The following is a 20,464-nucleotide window of genomic DNA, read 5'->3' as shown; positions in this document are numbered from 1 at the left end:
TTGTGGTGGACTGGCTCCCTGCAAGTATGGTATTCACACTGTAAAACTAATCCTAAAAGTCTACAATTTAAGTAATTTCAACTGTAAAACTCATGATACAGGTAGTATTATATCAACTATAATATTCACACTATTAAGTCAACAAAACAGAGCACTAATAATTCCAGTTAATTTTACGAACTCCTGTTATTTTTCATATGAGTAACAGGACTGAAAGTAACAGGATTGAATTTAAACAAAAATTATCAAATACATGACATATGGCCATATGGAGTACATGCTAATAGCATGAGGACACTGAGCAAATACTAGTGACTTACCTAAAGTTAATATTTTTAAAATAGACAAATAACATCTAAGAAATAATTTAGGTAACAGGACAGTACATTGAGATTGACTTTCTCAGTCATAGTTACAATTTCTTTAGATATACAGAAATTAAAATGAGAGGACTTACTTTTGGTCTTCTTATGGCCTGCATAAGATCCATATGATGCAACTTCCTGTTGAAAATGTGGCATGTTCCAAGTTTTTTAGAAGGGGGAATGTGTGAGGGTAACAGAACTGAGTGAAAACCTGACTAAAATGTGTGTTTTATATATTATGGATTTCTCATGACATTTCTTTTTGTTTAGTATATGGTGTATGGAATAACACAATGCAAAAATAATAAGATTTCTGAAAGATTAATGATTATATTTCATGATAAAGCTTAGGTTTAGATAGAATGGACATGTAACAAATGCTATTTTTTTAGTGTTCTGAGTAGTTTTTAATAATGTTTTAAATTATATATTTTAAATCTGCAGTTAGAGTAATGTTCAGGACATTTTTGTTCCCCCCCTGATAAATGTGAAGTATCTATCTGTCCCATGTCAGGCAAGAGGGTCATTCAGAGAGAACCTGCCTGTCCTGTGTCAGTCAAGAGTGAGAGTGCTGAGAAACTTGTCTGTCTTGTGTCAGCCTAAAGTGTTACTTGTGAAATTCCTGTCTGCACTGCCCAGTTCTGCTGCACTGTCTCCTCTCAGCCCTTCAGCTTCTCCCATGCTAGCTCCACCTCCCCACCAGAATGTGCCATGGTCTTTGTGTTCGCCAGCCCAGCCTTGGAGTGTCAGCCACATTACTCTGCCCAGATCTTCCATGCCCGTCACTCCATCTCGGCCCGTTGACCAGTCGGCTCACCGTTGGCTCCTCGCCCCTTCTGCTCGACCTGGGACCATCGTCACTATGGCTCCACCGGGCTCCCTCGTCCACCTTGGTCAGTCATCACTCTACCATTGCCACAGGATTCTTCTGCCGTGGCTGGTCCCGTCAGCTCTTCAGCTCCGTCTGGGTCTCCACCAATAGGGGCTCAGTCTTGGTCACTTGTCGCCCTGGAAAGGCCTGCCAAAATACCTTCATGGATCCTCCCTCCCTTGACTATGCGTTTGCTTGAGTTTGACTTTGAGTTGGTTTTCACTGTTTCTAGATCAGTTTCCTTTCGTCTGTTCATTAGTTACTATGGTTACTCACGGATTAATTAGTATTTGCACCTGATGTTCATCTAGTTCATTGGTTTGTTTCAGTGTATTTTTTAACTTTGTTCATTTTAGAGCCCATCCACATGGAGACGCGTTTAGATGTATACATACTAGGGCTGTCAAACGATTAATCGCGATTAATCGCATACAAAATAAAAGTTTGAGTTTGCATAATATATGTGTGAGTAATGTGTGTAAATAATATGTATATATAAATAATTAATAACAATTATGTAATTATATAATTGTAATTATAATTATACAATTATATAATTAACACAAATTAATGTATATATTTAAGAGGAATATTTTATTTATGTACAAAAAAATGTATTTATATATAATATAAATTATATAAAAATATAAATAAATACATATACTTGTAAATATTTCTCAAATATATACATGGATGTGTTTGTATTTATATATACATAATAATTACACACAGTACACCCACATATATTAGGCAAACTCAAACTTTTATTTTGTATGCGATTAATCGCGATTAATCGTTTGACAGCCCTAATACATACTTTTTTTTTTTTTTTTTTTTTATCGGATTGGCATTTTGTCCAGATGGATCTGGCATTTTTGGAGCCTGAAACCACTATTTATTTATTTATTTATTTATTTTTAATAGCCAATCTGTATATTTTGTGAAATGATGATGTCATCACCCCACATCTGACACTGCTGTCATGTAACAGCAACAACAACAATAGCGGACTACATGCTTGTGTTCGTGCCTCAGAAGCTACTGAGCCTATTCGCTTTAGTAGAGTAAAACTTTATTTCTAAGCTTTACTAAAGTTTGTATACAGTGCGCAAGGTTTATGTGCATGTTCTAAGTCTTATTCTCTGCTTTTAGTGTATCTCTGTGGTAGAATTACAATGCCACATACTGATCTGGCATGTATAGCTGCTGCATATAGATGCTTTTCTTTCATCTTTATTTTCTGTGGCATGTATGATCTGAAAGCATCGTTTGAGAACAGGTGAAATAGATTGGAGGCTGTGGTTTGGGGTTTCGTGAATAATTTGAAGATTTGGTTTTGTTTAACGTTGTAAGAAACTGAGAGAAGCTTTCAATAAATGTCTTGGTAATTTTGAAACTCAAGAGGTTTTTGTTAGTGTTATGAATTGATCTTAGGAAGGAAAGGATTCTATTAGTTAGGTTTTGTGTGTCATCCTAGGCCAATGTTTGATATTTGACGAGATGGTTTTTGACAAATATTTGATTTCGACATGATCGGTTGAGGTTTGTACATGGTTTTTATGTAGTTTGGAGGTTGTGTCTGTAGTTGTGAACAAAATGGTGAATTGTTTCAAGAATTGCGTAAGCAATCGAAATTTTTGTTTTACAGGGTAAGTAACATTGATTTCAGTCAAGCCACTTTTGTCAAATGTATATTTATTATAATGATAAATGCATACAGTTAGTGTTGGTGGTATGGATCTGTTCTGGGCAAACTCCACATGCCCGTTAATGCAGCCCTGCTTGGACAGAGTGGGGAGAGCAGCAAGTCAAACCCCCCCGGGGTACAGAACAGATCCAGTAAACATACATACATAATAACAGTCACGATACGTTACACTGTAATGAATTGCTGTAAAAATTACAGCAATATTTTACAGCTGATGGCTGTATTTTAATAATACAGCATATTGCTGTAAATTGCAATGAATTCCGGGGGCGTGGCGGTTTGAATCAAATTTACAGAATATTGCTGTAAATTTCAAATATACAGAGGCATTGTGGGATCTCCAACGGTCAAGATTCGAGTAGCAGCAAGAGTGATTTACAACTGTGGTAAGTGACTTATTATTTCATTTCCCCCTCAGTCTTTGGTAAATATGTATGTATTTACATTCGCGATTCATATTGGTAACCCCGGATTGACGCATCCTCCGTCCGCGGGGCGCGAAGCAGACTTGCGCGGGGTTTTCCTCAGCGCGGTCGCGGTAGGATCTCACACATTCCCCGGCGCTTTAGCATAGCGGCTGTGGGCCGAAAATTAATAATTAGAAACAGTTGGAATTCACGAGAACTTCGTGTTCATCAGCGCACTTGGTCGTGATTATTTTATGGCGTAAATCACATTTGTACAGGCAGACAGCCATCTGTTAACACGGGCCGAAACGAAAAAGCCTCGCGACGCGATCAGGCCGCTCACGGAGGATGTGTCACGCAAAATGGTGCTGCTTCATGCTGTTAACGTAACCAATGTGATGTATTTGTGGACATTTGCTAACTTAAGGTAATGCAAACACTTTAACATCTCTGTTTGATTTCAGTTTGCCTTGTATAGTTAATGTATTAACGTACCATTACGAAAACAAATCTTTTTTAACTTGAAATGAAATGTGCTATTTACAGATATGAACAAACTGATCATCCTGTACTTGTCTTTTAGATGTACATTTTATATCTATTGAGGCCTTTAACACAACTACAAACTATTTGTTTCTCAACTAGATTAGACATTTATTTTTTAGGGTGAATGTTTTAGATGTCTCTCTATTTGACCCTGGCAAACAAATTAGTTAAATAAGGTGTTGATTAGTGGGACATCTAAAACTTTCTGGGAGGTAAGTATTCAGGACTGGAGTTGTAGGCTAATACTGCTCTACCACATGGTATAATTTCATAAACATGATTACATGCCTCAAAAGCTAAAACCAATCTGAATTCCTGACCCTTTATGCACTTTGTAGGTATTTATCTGGAGAGAGGAACAAAGACGAAAGGAAAAGTGCCATCTAAAACAACAGGCAGACAGTTCAGAAGAAACGGGTTGCGTTCAACCTACATGTGGCCACTCTTCTGTGCAAAGTGATGGATTTTCAGTGGAATTTCTGAAATGTAAGAAATACACACACACACCAAGATCTATTTTTCCTTTTATTATATACTTTTATTATTCTATATCTGTATCTGACTGTATCTATCATCCCTCTATCAGTCTCTTAGGGTGCGTTCACACTTGTCATGTTTGGTTCGATTAAAACAAACCCTGGTGCGGTTGCTCGGTTAGTGCGGTTCATTTGAACATATGTGAACGCTGCCATCCGAACCCCGGTGCGCACCAAACAAGCGGACCGAGACCGCTGAAAAGATGGGTCTCGGTCCGCTTCCAAACGAACTCTGGTGCGGTTTGAATGATATATGAACGCAACACGGACCAAAGACATGTAACCGAACCAAAAACAGGAAGATGAGACCCTAAAAAGGACAGAATCCTCACGCATGTCGGTTTTTCTCGTCATAGACGCGAGTTTTCTCATCACAGGCATCAGACGCGCATCTCCACACAGCAGATCGTTTGTGTGTGTGACGGATGGATTCCTGCCGGTGTTTTGACTACTTTACATATTTTATAAGCTCTTCACGAGTTCCCAACTGGCCAAAATACCATCACATGCAGGCTACGCCCCGCTACGCACACACAACGAGCGCATTTACCTCAGCAAACAGCATTGTTTTGGATGTTCGGTAAGTTCCGTCTCAAAATAGGCAATACGCCATCAAATCCGACGAATCACGTTGTGAATGTATCCCTGTGCCTTTAGGTTCGGTATCTTTTGGTTCGGTGGTAAAACTGCCAATCTGAACGCTAACCGGACCAGGACTAAATGTTTTTTTTTCTTCTTTGGTCCGGACCAAATGAACCAAACAAACCGAACTACAAGTGTGAACGCACCCTTAAAGTATTATGTTTTGTAATATATCTAATGTATTGTCCTCTTTGTTCCTTTCAATATTTCTAGCCTCTCTTTGAATCCTGGGATGGAACATCATCTGGAGCAGAATTGTTCTTTTTTGATCGCAAGTTTGTTGGACTTGTTGTTTGGCCATGTTGGTATGTTCATGAAGTGATAAAAGTGATGTGGGTTTTAAGAAATGTTTTTATATGACCCTGTTGGTCAAGTTATAGTTATAATTGTATTTCTTTGTGTGAAGGGCCATGATGGCCAATAAGTAATTTAAAAACATTTTCATGACAAAATTTTGTCCCTTTAAAAAATAAAATGATTTTCTAAATAAAAAATAAATTCAAAATAATACACCTTTTATGGCATTTTTTTATGTAAATTTGAAAGATATATTTATTACATTTTGACCTGTTTTTCAAGATTAAGAAGCATCAAATATCTTATTTTTTTGGGAGGGGGGTGAATTAAGTTATGCATTATACAACACTTTATGCAGTTAAAATTTGTTTAAAGTTTATGCAGTTAATAGATTAAATTTAAAATTCAGCTCCCAGTCATTAAGTGAGCAATAGGGAAAATATATTGTATACTGCATTTTACATATTCTACTTGACTAAACTACTTGAATGTGTGTATTTGCTATTTAAAGAAGTATGTTAAATGCAGTATACAATATATTTTTTTGTAAAAATGCAGTATACAAAATATATAAATTACTGTAAATTTTACAGTAAAATACTGGCAGCAGGGTTGCCAGCCAGTTACTGTAATTTTTACAGTAGTGTTTCTGTAATTTAATTTACAGAATTTTACTGTATTCTCGATTACAGTAAAATTCTGTAAATTAAATTACAGAAACACTACTGTAAAAATTACAGTAACTGGCTGGCAACCCTGCTGCCAGTATTTTACTGTAAAATTTACAGTAATTTTTTAACAGTGTAGTGTTGTAAACAGCTAAATACACAGGGAAGGAAAATTACTGTATGCAAGACAGTCGTAACAAACAACAGATTAAAGAATCCAGATAGGTGGAGTTGGGGATGGAGGAGGGAGTTAAATGCAGCGTGCAGCTAAGCAATAGAGAGAGGCAGAATGAATGGGCATTTAAATGAACCGCTGTGATGGGTGTCACGACTGTATTGGTACGCGTCATGAAACAGCTGACTGTCAGCTGGTACGAGCTTGACTGATGTGGCCTGCCTGAACTAACGCAATGCTTGATTTTCATCTAAGAAAATGCCTTTCAAATCCTTATATCATGTGTTTTCCCCCATGTGCTGCAAAGCAGAATGCTTTTTCACAAGTTCACTGTGACTCCAACATGCATGTCATCAAATCCAGAGGGCCCTGGCATCAAGGTCTAATTTTAGACCTTATAACCTGTTCCATTGTAACTGACCTTGGCTGGTGCATTAATGACTGCTTTATAAGTTCTTTAAATGACCTTAAATCAGAAAAATAAATGACCCTAAAACAGTTTTAATATGGTGCATAAAGCTAAACTTTGTCAGGTTCCCTTTTCTTTGCACACACCTCTGATGCAGACATCCTTAAAAGGGCAAACTTCAGGGCAGGCCATGAAACGTGTCCTTTCTGAATGAATGCTATACCCCTGTTGACCATGTTTACTTAAGTGAGATTTAGCTTGTTAAAAGCTGTAACAGAACATCATTTAGGGCCTTGGTAGATCACTTTTTAGCACAACCAAGAATTCCACACCAGGAATGATGTAGACACTCAACATTTTTACTCAAAACACTCTATTTTGACTTTTGACCACATTGTGACCATCACAACTTCAAGAAAGGGCTTAAGATACTCACTTCTGCAAGCCATAAAAAATGCACCTCTTTACATCTTTGAGTATTTTTTTTCTCTAGAGAATGCTATAAAAACCATGCGTATTTGCGCTGTTGAAACTAGCATAAACAAACAACAAAAGCCATTTGCAACTTTTTAATGTAAATGTATAAAATTAATAAAGTTTTTAAGTGTTTCTTGGTACATGAGAAAAACAATGACCTTTAATGGTTTTATGCATCTTTCAATCATTTTCTTGGAAATAGGAAACTTTGATCCAAATTTTTTTCACATTTTCAAAGATTTAGTTTCTCATACTGTTCTCTAAGTAAACTAAAGGACTAAAGGCCACACAGGCCCATTTGAATGAACTTTAAACACTGCATGGCAACAAACATTACTACAGCACTTTCATAAACATCTGTAGTGAGTGTAATGTGGAAGAACGGTTTGTTGCAATGGTTGTGCAAAATGAGCCTATATAGCTACTGATCCTGTCACAATGTAGATTTAAATTAGAAATACAAATGAAATATGCATTTAAATAAAAAAACAATTGTAGCTGTAAGATATTGTTCAACTAATAGCATAATAATATATAATTTAAGCTGTTCTAAAATACATAAGATAATGAAATGCCAAGAGATTGGACCAGGAAAAAATAAAAAAAATTTCCAACTAAAATAATCACTTTAATATCTTAATACACTTTGGGAGATTAAAACAAACTTTTCTTAGTCATTAGACCCACTCTACTTTTATTAAAAAATTAAGACTTTCAATATGGGTCTAATTTGTTCAAAGCACCACAAGGGTTAAACTGTGGACAAAAACATGGAAAATAAACAGCATTCCCCACCCCTCTTTCCTAGTTCTTTGCCTAGCACATGTTGATCCAGTGAGTTCAGCTGCCTAATGACTGTATAAATATTCCTTCAAAAACAAATTTACTATTGCTGTTGCCTGTTTGCCACGTGTGGCTTTGGAAGTTAACAAACACAAATGCAATCTTGCCTTGTACACTGCTGAGTCTGGCCTACTACAATACAGTTCAGACCCGTTCAAAATATCGTCGCTATATTTTCGTTTATTTGTTAGAATCTGTCTGTCACTATCAACACTAACGCAAAACAATCAATAGTAAACTTTGAGAGCGCGAGAACAAGAGCGTGCCCTGTGTGAGCGAGCGCGCTGACGTCACACCTCCCCAGCGATCGCTGCGCGAGAGCGATGTGCTGGAATGCGTGAGTCTCGCGTACTTCCTCGACCGATTTGAGAGTTTGGAACTAACTTCTCCCGAAACTTGTTTATACAGCAACATCGCTAAACAACGAGCGAACGTCTCCGGTGAGTACGTGGGATTGGTTCCGTGGGATTTAGTGCTCATAAGGGTGTGGTTTTGTGTTGTTTTGTGTCGCGCACGAGCCCAACTAAGTTAAAGTAAGGAGTGAAAATGGAGGGTTGCATTGAAAGGGAGAGGCGCTGTCCAGGGCTGATTTCAGCACGGAGAGAGATCAGATCAGGACCACGGCTAACACACTCACGCTGGCCAAAGTAAAAGCGAAAAAGTGCATAAATATAATGAGAAATGAAACACAAAAACCTCACCATGATCTTCGATCGACTATGCTGAATAAAAAGTGTAACTTTGTTGGGTTGTGTGTGGTGTGTGTTGTTGTTGTTGTTGCATGCATGCAGTTTCCGGAAAAGTATTTTTTTCTTCTTAGTGAAGGTTCGTAACGCAACTTTTGCTGTCAGATTGATTAGAATTTAATTTTATACTATTATTCAACCTGGAAAAACACATTCCTTTCGCTTTTTTCAGTAAATCACATATGTTTGGTGTCTTTTTGAGCTTTTGTTTTTTTCGAAAATCACCACTATTTTTGTGAAATGCTTGTTGGACGTGTTCATTTGGTTTTAGTCATGTTAAACTTTATGTAGTGAATTTAAACCGAGTGATTTTTGATTATGTCTTCGTGTAATGTGTAGTTCGCTCTTCGCCTGATTCGGATGGGTCGTGTTTGGAGCTGTCCAACAAGGTCAAAGTTTTTCACTCGTTATTTTCACAGTTTTGATTTAACACGATCACTGTATCTTTTCACGCAAAGCCCGCTTGCGCATTTTAGCACAAAATGTTTAGTACTTTGCTGATTGAATTAGTTGATCTCAGTAAACCTTCATGTAAAGCTGCTTCAGCTCACACATCGTCTGTATTTTTTCCTCCTCCGCTGGCTGAAGTTGGTGTTCTGTTTTAAAATGGCCGAACACATTTCTGAGCATGCAAAGCTCACAGGCCCTCATCACACACATGCATGACTCTATTTGTCATATTTCTTTTTTTGTTTGATCATATCTCTTACCCTTGAACAGATTTAATTAAACTTTAACTGGAATTTTTTTTTTTGAGATTTTTTTTGTCAACACAAAAACAATTTTAAAGCAGTAATGTTATATTTTGGATGTAGCATTTAGTGTTTTTAAACATTCTCACTCTCTCTCGCACACTCACGGACTATTGTACGAATACTACATATAGCATTTAATTTTTTTTTTAACTTATAGTATTCATATAGTACTTTATTTTTAGTTACTATATAATAACATTTTGAAGTAGAATTTATTTAGTGTCTGTAAATATTATATATCATATAGTATTCAGAAATATTATACTTTATGAAATACAGGCCTAGTGTGTGTGTGTGTGTGTGTGTATATCTATCTATCTATCTATATATATATATATATATATATATGTATGTGTATATATATATATATATATATATATATATATATATATATATATATATATATGTATGTATTTATGGTAACACTTTACAACAAGGTTCATTAGTTAACATTAGTTTACTACATTAGTTAACATGAACTAATAATGAACTGCACTTATACAGCATTTATTAATTTTTGGTAATGTTAATTTCAGTATTTACTAATACATTATTAAAATCTTGTTAACATTAGTTAATGCACTGTGAACTAACATGAACGAACAATGAACAGCTGTATTTTCATTAACTAACATTAACAAAGATTAGTAAATACTGTAACAAATGTATTGTTCATGGTTAGTTCGTGTTAGTTAATACATAATACATTGACTAATGAGCCTTATTGTAAAGTGTTACCATATATATATATATATATATATATATATATATATATATATATATATATATATATATATATATATATAATGGGCACAAAAATGCATGTTTTTTGTGGAAATGATAGTTTTGTGAAATAATGCAAATCAATAAACATTGCTTGTTTTGTTATTGTTGCTCTGAATATATTTAATGAATGCATCTTAAACAAGCCATGCCTTGAGTATTGAATCATTACTTTTGAGAAACATTACCATACATGGTCAGGATTGTTGGAACTGTTGCAATATAGACGCCTTTCTGCTGTAATTCCCTAAAATAACCCAGAGTTAAAGCTGCTAATTACTTTAGTGGACTTGATACAAGAAAGAACCATTTATTGGCTTTGAATAGATGTGTTGATTTAGGATTTGTTTGGTTCTTTTTAAATGTGTTTGGGAGCATGAAATCAAACAATCTGCTTTTTCATTGTGGGGTTAATCAATCAGAATGATTAAAAAAAACCCATGACATTTGATTTAATCATTCAACCTCCTAGAACTTAAATGTAAATGCATTGTTTGTTTTGATATAGTCAGATGACTTGCTCTCAAAAGATCACAATTCTCACATCCTTTAAAACTCCTTTCATTTCGCATACAATTTTTTTTACATTTTTAATATAAAATTTAAGATGCAATTTACAATTTAAGTTGCTGATTGTATGTTCTGATTGTGTTCTCTAAAATCAGTGTTTCTATTTGAATTTCAGCTGGTTGAGCATGTCTGCTCAGACGGTGTATCCAGCTACTGCCGGTATCTTCATGCCTGTAGGCATCCCACTACCAGAGGTGGGCCATGACCTTCCTGAGCTGTCTCGGAATGATGTGGCCGCCCCTCAGCTAGTGATGCTTGCTAATGTGGTGGTATCATCAGAGACGTCTTCCTCAGACTACAATGCAGAAGAGAAACAAATGGTTGAACTCAAGACTGTTGGATGCAACAACTACTCTGACAGTGAGGAAGAGGGTGTTATTAGATACAGCCTTGACAGTTCAGAGATGTCTGAGGACACGTATGCTGAACGGGCCACTCGGGTTGAGCCTGATGTGACGGAAAGAGTGTTGGAACAAGTTGAAATAGAACGAGTAGAAGACATCTTGAACCCATCTGAAAAAACCCCATCTGAGTCATCGCCAGCAGAAAAACGTAAGCGTACCCCGGTCGTCATTTTCGAATCCAACAAGAAGAAGAAGAAGCCCTTCTTTTGTAAACCCTGCCAGTACCAGGCCGAAAATGAGGAGGACTTCATTCACCATATCCGTGTTCACAGCGCCAAGAAAATGACTGTGGTAAATGGTGCGGCTGACTCTGACGACGATCTGGCCAGTGAGTCAGGCCAATCTCAGACACCGAACACAGAGAATAGTGAAAGTTTGAGTAACTCCAAAGGTGTGATCCGCTGTGAGCGCTGTGGATACAACACCAACCGTTATGACCACTACATGGCTCACCTTAAACATCATACTAAGGAGGGTGAAGATCAGAGAGTTTTCAAGTGCACCATTTGTGCTTATACCACCATCAGTCAGTACCACTGGAAGAAACATCTGAGGAATCACTTTCCAAGCAAGCTTTTCACTTGCAACCAGTGCTCATATTTTTCTGACCGCAAAAATAACTACATACAGCACATACGGACCCACACTGGTACGTCTAAAATCTAAAGGATTTGAGTTTGCGTTTCAGTGTCCTTTTATATTACCATAAATATATGTGAAAATCAAACACTTGATTTTATGTGATTCTTCTTTTAGGTGAGCGTCCGTTTCAGTGCATATACTGTGAGTACTCCAGTTCCCAAAAAACTCATCTGACCAGACACATGAGAACCCATTCAGGTGAGTCTCATGTCTGTCTGTTGAAACATTTTTGTGCTGAAATTGATCTAGATTGTATATAGTTATAATTTAGGATTTATAATGTAGTTCATGTTAAATTCCAGTCCACATTTTCATTTAATAATTCCAAAACCTTCTGAGCTGCCTTATTCCAAGAAATTTCAATAGATTTATCCAATAACGGCTAACAGTATATTTTAATATGAATGAAAATACATAGCATGCAAAAATGTATTAATTACGAATATTAGAAATTAGCTTAAACAATAATTTTAATTACAATGATTAATTATTTAGAAAAATAAATATTGTAATTAAATACATTTTTAATCATTTGACATGATTGGCAATTCATCTTGAATTTATTTTTTCTTTGAATCTGTCACAGTGCATTCTGGGATGCATTCTCTGAAAAGTATTTTGAGGCTGCATTAGGATTTAAAATTGTGGTTTCCAAGTTTTGGAAAAGTCATGGGAATTAATCTTAGTCATGGAAATTGTGTATACCTCTGTAAGGGAGCTCTCTGGGTTTTGGGACAAAGCAAATGTGCTGTTCATCAGCTATGACTCAAGGCCTGTGTTTTCATCTTGTCAATGACGTTTCTCTCTTTTGTTGCTCTCCTTGGAGCCAGATGGCTTTGGATAAAATGGTACACGGTTTGTGGTATACAGAGTGAATTAGAAAGTGATTCTGTATTGTGATGTGTTTGCCCGTCTTTTATCTGTATCCCCCGCATGAGATTTGCATCTGTGTTTTTCTCAAAATGTTGAAATAAAAGACTGATTGTTCTGTCTTGACCTTCTCCTTATGGTCTGTCCACAATAGGTGAGAGGCCTTTCAAATGTGACAACTGCAGCTACCTGGCAGCCAACCAGCATGAGGTGACCCGCCATGCCAGACAGGTCCACAATGGACCCAAGCCCCTAAGCTGCCCTTACTGCCAATACAAAACAGCCGACCGCAGCAACTTTAAAAAGCATGTTGAGCTCCATGTCAACCCCCGCCAATTTCTTTGCCCGGTCTGCAAGTATGCTGCATCCAAGAAGTGCAACTTACAGTATCACATCAAGTCCAGACACCCAGGATGCACTGATATCTCGATGGATGTGTCAAAGGTAAGACTGCGTGTCAAAAGGACTGACACTGATGACGTCTCGCCTAATAAGCTTGCGACAGACCAGGTTGGAGCAAAGCGAAGTGAGGAAAAGCAGTTGGGAGAATTGGATGATGTTGAATCAGGCCCCATCAACCTCTCCATTAAGAAACCCAGCAAACCCACACCTGCTGTGGAGACTGAGCTGACTGACAAGACCTCGAAGAAAAATCCAGATGTTGCTGTAAAAGAAAAATCTGGAAAGCCAAGCCAGCAACCCAGTGAGAAAACTACAGAGAAAAAGGCCATGCTGAAAAATGAGGGGAAAGAGAGAAACAGTAAGAAGGTTAAAGGAAAGAATTTGGTAAAAGTTGTGGACATTGCCGTGACACAAACAGAGGGCTGCAATGACAAACAAGTTAATAAAAAGGAGGTGAAGAAGGTAGAGAAATCCACTAAATCTGTGGAGAAAGTAACGAAAGGTCGTCCTAAGAAAGAGAAGCCATTAAAGGAGACCGCCAATGAAGTTACTGCAAAACATCAACCCATTGCTGAAGAGCAAAGGTTGGATTTGAACAACGAAAGAGTGGAGAAAGACCTTGGAGATAAACAGCAGCAGCACAAAGACAAGGAAGAAAGAGAGCGGCTAGAAAAGGAAAACAGATTGCTAAATGATAAAGTGAAGGAGACAGAAGAGAAAGAAAGTGCAAAGGATTGCAGGAAATCGCCTACCAAGAAACCATGCAAGAGGCAGACAAAATTGTCAAAGGTCAACAGTGATACCCAGAGTACAGAGGCAGTGCAAGAAGTCAGGACTAAACCAGTCAAAAGAAAAGCAGAGAATGTACTAACGACTGATTCTTCAAAACCAAGCTGTCCGTCAAAGCGGGTCAAGCGCACAAAGAAAGATACAACCAAGCCATCAACAAGTTCTGGTGGTCCAGAGAGAAATCGCACCATACCTGAGGTTCTACAGGCCATGAAGAGTAAAACCAAGAGTGCTGAGGCAAGCACAAACAAACCTGAGAGTTGTGTCATTGAACCCGAGAAGACCAATGAAGTCCCAGAGAAGCTAATCCTCCCAGAAGTTGAAAAACGACTCACCACAGAAACACTGAAGGTACTTACCCAACCAGACGAGCAGGTACCTACTGTGGTGACCAATAAAGATGATGGAAATCAAAAGGAGACCGCTGCTGTTTTGGAGGAACCCACAGTCTCATGCAAACCTCAAGATCCAGACTCAGAACAACCTAAAGAAACCGAGAATAAGATCTCACATGAACCAAAAGAAATTCCAGAAGTAGACAGTGGAAGTGAGATGCCGTCACCTACTGACAGCGAGAGCTCTCCAGGTTTCAGCCAACAGCAGCCTGTTTTCAGCCCATCTCTTGAACTTCCTGGTCCGCCTGGTCACAAATCCACTGACGCAGAGGATGATGAGGGTATCCACAGTAATGATGGGGGAAGTGACATCAGCGATAGTGCCTCTGAAGGAAGCTATGACTCTGGTCTTAATGGGCTGGCTGCTGCCACCGAGGGTGGAGAGAAACTTCCAGAGACTCCGACAGAAGAGCTCCCATCTCCAACCAAACTGCTCAGTCACACGTGTATCTTCTGTGACCGTACATTCTCTTTAGAGATGGACTACCGTCGCCACTTGAACCGCCATTTAGTAAATGTGTATTACTTGGAAGGGGCGGCTCAAGGTGACAAGTGAGGAGTATCTTTTTTTTGCGTCCAAGGCAGTTTATGAGGTTCAAAGCTTGTTCAAGTTGTAAAAAAAAAAAAAAAGGTTCTTGTTTGTTCTTGTTGGATTTACAGCTCATGACATACGCCCACATCCAATGCTTTCTAGTTTTTAGCTTGCCATGACATGATGCAACATGAAACGTCAAACTAACAGATTTCTTACCACAGAATTCCTTTAGTTTTGAGAGTGAAATCCATTGTAAACTTGTGGTAAGATCCTGTCGTCTATTGAATTCCAAACTAACTGAATCTTTGCTTAGTCATGTTCTCTGTGACGAAATCGTTTTCCCGCGTTTTTTGTCACACTACTTGGACGACAAAAAGGAGGGCTGCTCTGAAAGCAAGTAAACTTTCTCCCTCCATCCCTGCGGAGAGCTCAGATTAGCCAGACCCAGGTGGTCCAGCACTGAATAGCCCTGAAGATAATGGGGCTTTCAGTGTCTTTGTGCTGTTCCACTCCACTGAAGCGCCTCCATCTTTGGTCAGCAAGAGACGGAGTGTGTGTTTAAAGCTGGCTAATGTCATTGTATTTCAACTGTTTCTTTGTTCCCTTTTACAGTTTAGAGAGCACTTGACAACTAACCATAATCTTACCTTTGAGGCTCTGTTTCACATAAGCTGAACATTTCATTTAAACACAAAAACATTTCTGTACACTTCCTAGAGGTCTTTCTTTGATTAGGCTGCTCTGCCTTTTAAGGAAAGTAGTGTGTAGTTTGTAATGTTTGAAGAGTATTAGGTTATTTTCTTGCGTTGTAAATTGGCTTTCAAATATTTTTACACTTGTCAACTGCCTGTGAGGCTAAATTTCTCACTTCTTGAGTTTGTATATTATTTTTTCTGTCAATTCTCTGGTAATATTTCAATTTCATCCTCAGTCCAAAGATTTTGTTGCTTTTGTCTGTATATAAACTGTACATATTTTTCTTTACTTGCTCTTCAGTGCCTCAGACAATCAATTTGAGCATTTTAATTAATTTCTCAGATATTTAGATCTTATTTACCATCAAATGAAAGAATGGCTTGTCTTTCCTCTGTATCTTACCCATGCAACATTCCCTTCCATATCAAATTGATTATCTGCATTGAAAATCTGTTTATCCAAAGTTGATCTAATCATGACTTTTGACTGATATCGACTTTTTTTTTTTGTATGAGTGTGAATGTGTTGTTGCAACAAACGTTTAAATTGGTCATGCTATTCTGTCTAAAAAGGAAATAAAATACTGTAAAAGATATAGAAATAAATTGCCTTTAGTGCATTAAGTGCAATATTGAATTTTTGGATATATTACCAAAGCAAGATGTAGTTGGTAGAGTTGTAGGGACAAAATCACATTCTTCAGACAGAGGTGTGGTGCTCCTTGAAAACTATCCACAGGTACCCCAGTGCCCCTGAAAAACTCTTGGACGGTTGGATACTTTATCACTGTAAAAATGTGTCTTTTATAACTTGTTTTTTTATTATTAAGCACTGCTTTTTTTCCTCCCTTTTCTTTTTTAGAATAGCATGTTGCCAATTCACAACTCAAGATCGTTGTCATTTACACATCTTTGTAATCAAGTGTGCGACTGTCTTTTTCATTTACTAGTAATAGCAGTCAAATTATCAGTTGAAAAATTATATAATGTTGTCCCCTTTATTTGACTTTTTATGAATGATCTGAAAACAGTTTACTATGTGACCTGTATGTTTAGCAGAATATGTTTCAATAAAAAAAGAAAACTATTGTCACAGTTTTGCTGTTTTCTGCTTTTTCATTTAAAGAACATTTTAAATGGCAGAATATATACATTTCATTAATCAGGTAAATTCATAAACATTTAGACATTTTAGTATAAAAAATAATACATTAATAGAAACTATTTGTAGCATTCAAGCAGTACATTGGTAAATCAGAACAATGATATTCTGAAAAGCAAATAGCACTTAATTGTGTTCATTTTTTTCTTCTCACATTGAGCCTCTCTGCTGCTTTCACAGACAGACCGATGTCCACCAGCGCCTGTGGCTTTTTAGTCTTGTAGGCAGGAGACTTTTTGATTCGCTGTCCTTTCAGATTCACGATGCGGGGCAGTAAAGGCGGGTTGCGCAAACAAAGTCCTGCTGCTTCAGGGGCGTGAGTCCTCAAAAACAGCTGATCTCCTTCAGCTGCTGTCACGGCAACCCAGCCTGAGAAATAAGAAAAATTATGACATAAATTGAGGTTTCTTCAAATATATTTAATATTTTTTATGGTGCCTGACTGGCCACATATTTAAGACTTAACCATGTGGTTTGGATATAAGACCTACTAAAAACCCTTACAATAGTACTGTAGTGGTATCAGTATCACTGCAAAAATACCATATGAGTATCATTAAAAAAAACCTGGTAATTGAAAGAATGTCTTAGTTTTACCAAGTACATTTAAAAAAATATAAAATTTGTGTTACTTTATTGTGGAAAAATACATTTTGGAAAAGTAAAAGTTTATTGTTAAAAAGTTATAATCAAATTTCAGATTTGTCTCATCTAAACAATTAAATATAGACAACTGTCATAACGTGGAAAGGCACCAAGATCAAAAGAATTTTAAAGAATCACAAGATTTAACACATTGCTTAGTCTGCTTTTTTGCTCAAATCATTCCAGAAAATTACCTGCTGATGAGATTTTGATGTCAGTAATTGCGGTGTTGCAGCCCTGCCCCTTGAGTTCAAAGTCTTGAGCAATAAGTGGTGGAAAAGTGTTCATGCGCTCCTCACCACCAGATGGGACCTTATCAAAAAACAATGTAGTATCATGTAGAATTAATTTTACTGATATAGCACACACACACATTATATATATATATATATAGAGCTATGTACTGTACATACTGCAAGAAGGGTATTCCCAGCATGTTTCTGGTAGATTGCGTCAGCCTTGTCCAAATTGGTGATGTGAATCGGGATGCGAGATGAAGCAACAACTGTTAACCAGCATGAGTTTTTCCCCTAGAGAGAGTAACAGAACATTGAAACTATCTTGTTGCAGAGCAGATGCAGCAAAACAATCAGTATTCCTAAGTCAAGCAGACGCTCACCTCCAAATAATCAACGCGTGCCAAAGCCCCCAAAAACAAAACCATACCAGGGTTCATTACATACGTTCTTGGTGTAATGGCATGTGTAGGAACCACCAGTTTCACTTCCTGTTCATTCAACAGGCTGAGAACCTGGAAAGTTGCATATTGATTGATCATGGCACATTGATTCATAATGATAGATGTTTTAAAATATGGGTACATAGAAATGGTTGCAATTAATATGAACACAATTATATCACATTATGTGAGTACAGTTTGAATGGGGAGACTCACGTCATGTTCTTTCATGATGCCTGGGGTGTCATAGAACCAGTGTGCATCTTTAATTTCATTATAGCTGAGCTCTGCGTCTGTGGAGGAGTCCAAGAACGGATTCTGTTTAACACCTTCCTCCGCATCTTCTCCAAAGCTCAGACTGTCAGGATCAAATTCCACAAGGGCCTTCTTGAGTGACAGATTTGTTCGGAATGTCCTTCCAATATGACCTAAAAAAAACAATGGTTGAAATGAAGAAAATTGCCTCCAGTTTAAGATCTAATATTATATAATAATAACATTTAATAATATGATTTATTTTAAATGGAAATGAGCATGCACAGTTAAATTTCCAATATCAGCCAATAGAGATAAATTAAAAGTCTCTAATATCAGTCGATAACCCATATGAAACAGATATATATTGTGGATCCCTAAAAAACCCAAACTTTCAAACTCACCAACCAAGTATCCCTGCTTGCTGAATTGTTTAATTCTATTCAGCTCTTGAGGATTCATGTCGTCCTCAGTCAAAAGAGAGTCCTGTTTAAGTCTCTCTGCCCGCCTGAACATCCGGTAGGGGGTCGGGTTGATGATGGGAAACTTCAGCAGGTTTAATGTTGTTCCTAGATTTACAGAGGACAGATAGATGTGTCCATAGATATTTAACAGTTTAACTTGGGGCAGCAATATCATACATTAAACTGCTTAATCATTCAAGCACACTAATTAAAAAGCTCTTTGTTCTCATTGTTGTGCCTTGAAACATTCTGTTCTTATATTCTTGTGAAACAGGATTGCAAACATTGCATTAACATCAACATATTACATATAATTTATACATGGTATCTGTTGTTAAAGGTCATTATTTAGCAACCAATTCAATATCTCACCAGGCCATGGAGATATAGTAGCTTTATGGATAACATCTGAGGCTCTGGATTTGCAATAATCAGATTCCAGTAGAGTGTTAAAAAGTGTGGATTTGCCAGCATTGGCCATGCCGATCAAATACACATCTCCCTTGTACTTCCAGGTTGACTGCAGTCTTGATATAAGGTTTTCTATACCATATCCTGTTTTGGCACTGATGAGGTGGATATCTTTAGGATCACTGGTAGAAATGCCCATGGTGGCACAGTATGCCGCCAGCTGACGTCTGATACGTTGCAGGTAATTCTCTGCATCTCCAGGCAGCAAGTCTATTTTATTTCCTAAAATCACAATGTGCTTATTTTCCCCAACAAGCTCTGGAAGGTCTGGGATGATGGAGTCAGGGAGATCCAGAAGATCCACTATCAGCAGCACCAAAGCCTTCTCTGATTTAATTCTCTTGACAATCGCTCTGTACTCCTCTTTGGACATAGTGACGTTCAAAGCCTTGTGGTGGTGATTGATTAAAAAGCATCTCTGACATATTGCGTTCTTCAGTGTGTCCTCTTCAACTAATACTTTGAATTTCTCACTTGGCAGGTAACCTGGGATTTCGGGGTCGGTGCAGTGCATGAGGGCCCCGCAGCCAGAGCAACAGGAATTGCTGACTGCCACCTCTACATCAGGAGTGCCATAGATCTTTTGCTGCCTCTTCGATTTGGTGCGTCTGTCCAGTGGGAATCCTTCATCGTGGAACTCAATCAATGAGATTTCCTCCAAATCAGACTTTGCAGAGCTCTTTATATGCTTCAGTTGCATTTCCAGTCCTTTAAGGTGCGTGTCTTTGCCATGCTTTTCATGCACTGGCTTTGCTTCTGAATTGAGCTCATGTAAAAGAAGGTGATCTGGCAGTTTATCATCTTCATTGTTCACTCGTTCATCAAAGTCCGGGAACACAAATTGTTCTTGTTTCTCTGGCTCAACTAATGTGTATAATTCCTGAGGCTTGTTTGATGCTGGTGTTCTAGCTCCTTTTTGACTACTGTAACATCTCACACTTGAAACCCCACATCTGGATGATCTGCACCTCTGGTTTGTGGCCAAATGGGTTGCACAGTTTTTTGATATTAAGCTGGAATAAAATGACCGTGGAAACCGCCACATCCCTTCATGTTCCGTTGACAGCTGCGGTCTTGAAACATGTTTTAAGCACGAAAGAGAGTAGAACTGGAATGTCGATGCTCTTAATAACTTGTACATTATTATATGTTAAAATAACAATCACATCGCTACAATTACTACAACCTTGAAAACAACGAACCCACGTGAGTGAATACTGGGAGCCACGCTTACAATATACGTCACAGGAAACATTTT

At 37.6% G+C, this 20,464-nt stretch overlaps 2 protein-coding genes across 4 annotated transcripts; one reads left to right on the top strand and one right to left on the bottom strand.

Moving 5' to 3' along the window:
• Positions 1 to 377: 377 nt before the first annotated feature.
• Positions 378 to 16,625, top strand: rest (RE1-silencing transcription factor). 3 transcript variants are annotated; one of them, XM_048176498.1, is made up of 4 exons: positions 378 to 1,258; positions 10,914 to 11,851; positions 11,959 to 12,042; positions 12,869 to 16,625. In XM_048176498.1, exons 2-4 carry the CDS (start codon positions 10,924 to 10,926, stop codon positions 14,854 to 14,856), a joined length of 3,000 nt encoding a protein of 999 aa, XP_048032455.1. In that variant the 5' UTR covers positions 378 to 1,258; positions 10,914 to 10,923; the 3' UTR covers positions 14,857 to 16,625. The 3 variants fall into 3 exon arrangements, with proteins under 3 accessions (XP_048032455.1, XP_048032454.1, XP_048032453.1); XM_048176497.1 differs by lacking the exon at positions 378 to 1,258 and adding an exon at positions 8,230 to 8,384; XM_048176496.1 differs by lacking the exon at positions 378 to 1,258 and adding an exon at positions 9,036 to 9,079.
• On the bottom strand, positions 16,380 to 20,448 carry noa1 (nitric oxide associated 1). Its single transcript, XM_048176499.1, has 7 exons — positions 19,108 to 20,448; positions 18,676 to 18,840; positions 18,233 to 18,444; positions 17,957 to 18,088; positions 17,751 to 17,867; positions 17,532 to 17,649; positions 16,380 to 17,061 (listed from the first exon to the last, which is right to left on the bottom strand). The coding sequence occupies exons 1-7, from the start codon at positions 20,345 to 20,347 to the stop codon at positions 16,829 to 16,831; spliced, it is 2,217 nt and encodes a 738-aa protein (XP_048032456.1). The 5' UTR covers positions 20,348 to 20,448; the 3' UTR covers positions 16,380 to 16,828.
• Positions 20,449 to 20,464: the final 16 nt, after the last annotated feature.

Source organism: Megalobrama amblycephala, linkage group LG23 (assembly GCF_018812025.1).
Source record: "Megalobrama amblycephala isolate DHTTF-2021 linkage group LG23, ASM1881202v1, whole genome shotgun sequence".
In the NCBI taxonomy this organism is placed as follows: Eukaryota; Metazoa; Chordata; class Actinopteri; order Cypriniformes; family Xenocyprididae; genus Megalobrama; species Megalobrama amblycephala.
This window is presented reverse-complemented; position numbering and strand designations above follow the sequence as displayed.

Bases quoted from the DNA above. Each gene is read 5' to 3' on its own strand.
- rest (XM_048176496.1), top strand. From the start codon at position 9,051: ATGGGTCGTGTTTGGAGCTGTCCAACAAG. The intron at 11,852-11,958 runs GTACGTCTAAAA...TTCTTCTTTTAG, and splicing joins GCACATACGGACCCACACTG to GTGAGCGTCCGTTTCAGTGC. The intron at 12,043-12,868 runs GTGAGTCTCATG...TGTCCACAATAG, and splicing joins ACACATGAGAACCCATTCAG to GTGAGAGGCCTTTCAAATGT.
- noa1 (XM_048176499.1), bottom strand. From the start codon at position 20,347: ATGTACAAGTTATTAAGAGCATCGACATTCCAGTTCTACTCTCTTTCG. The intron at 18,841-19,107 runs GTGAGATATTGA...CTGTAAATCTAG, and splicing joins TACTATATCTCCATGGCCTG to GAACAACATTAAACCTGCTG. The intron at 17,650-17,750 runs GTATGTACAGTA...TTTTTTGATAAG, and splicing joins CTGGGAATACCCTTCTTGCA to GTCCCATCTGGTGGTGAGGA.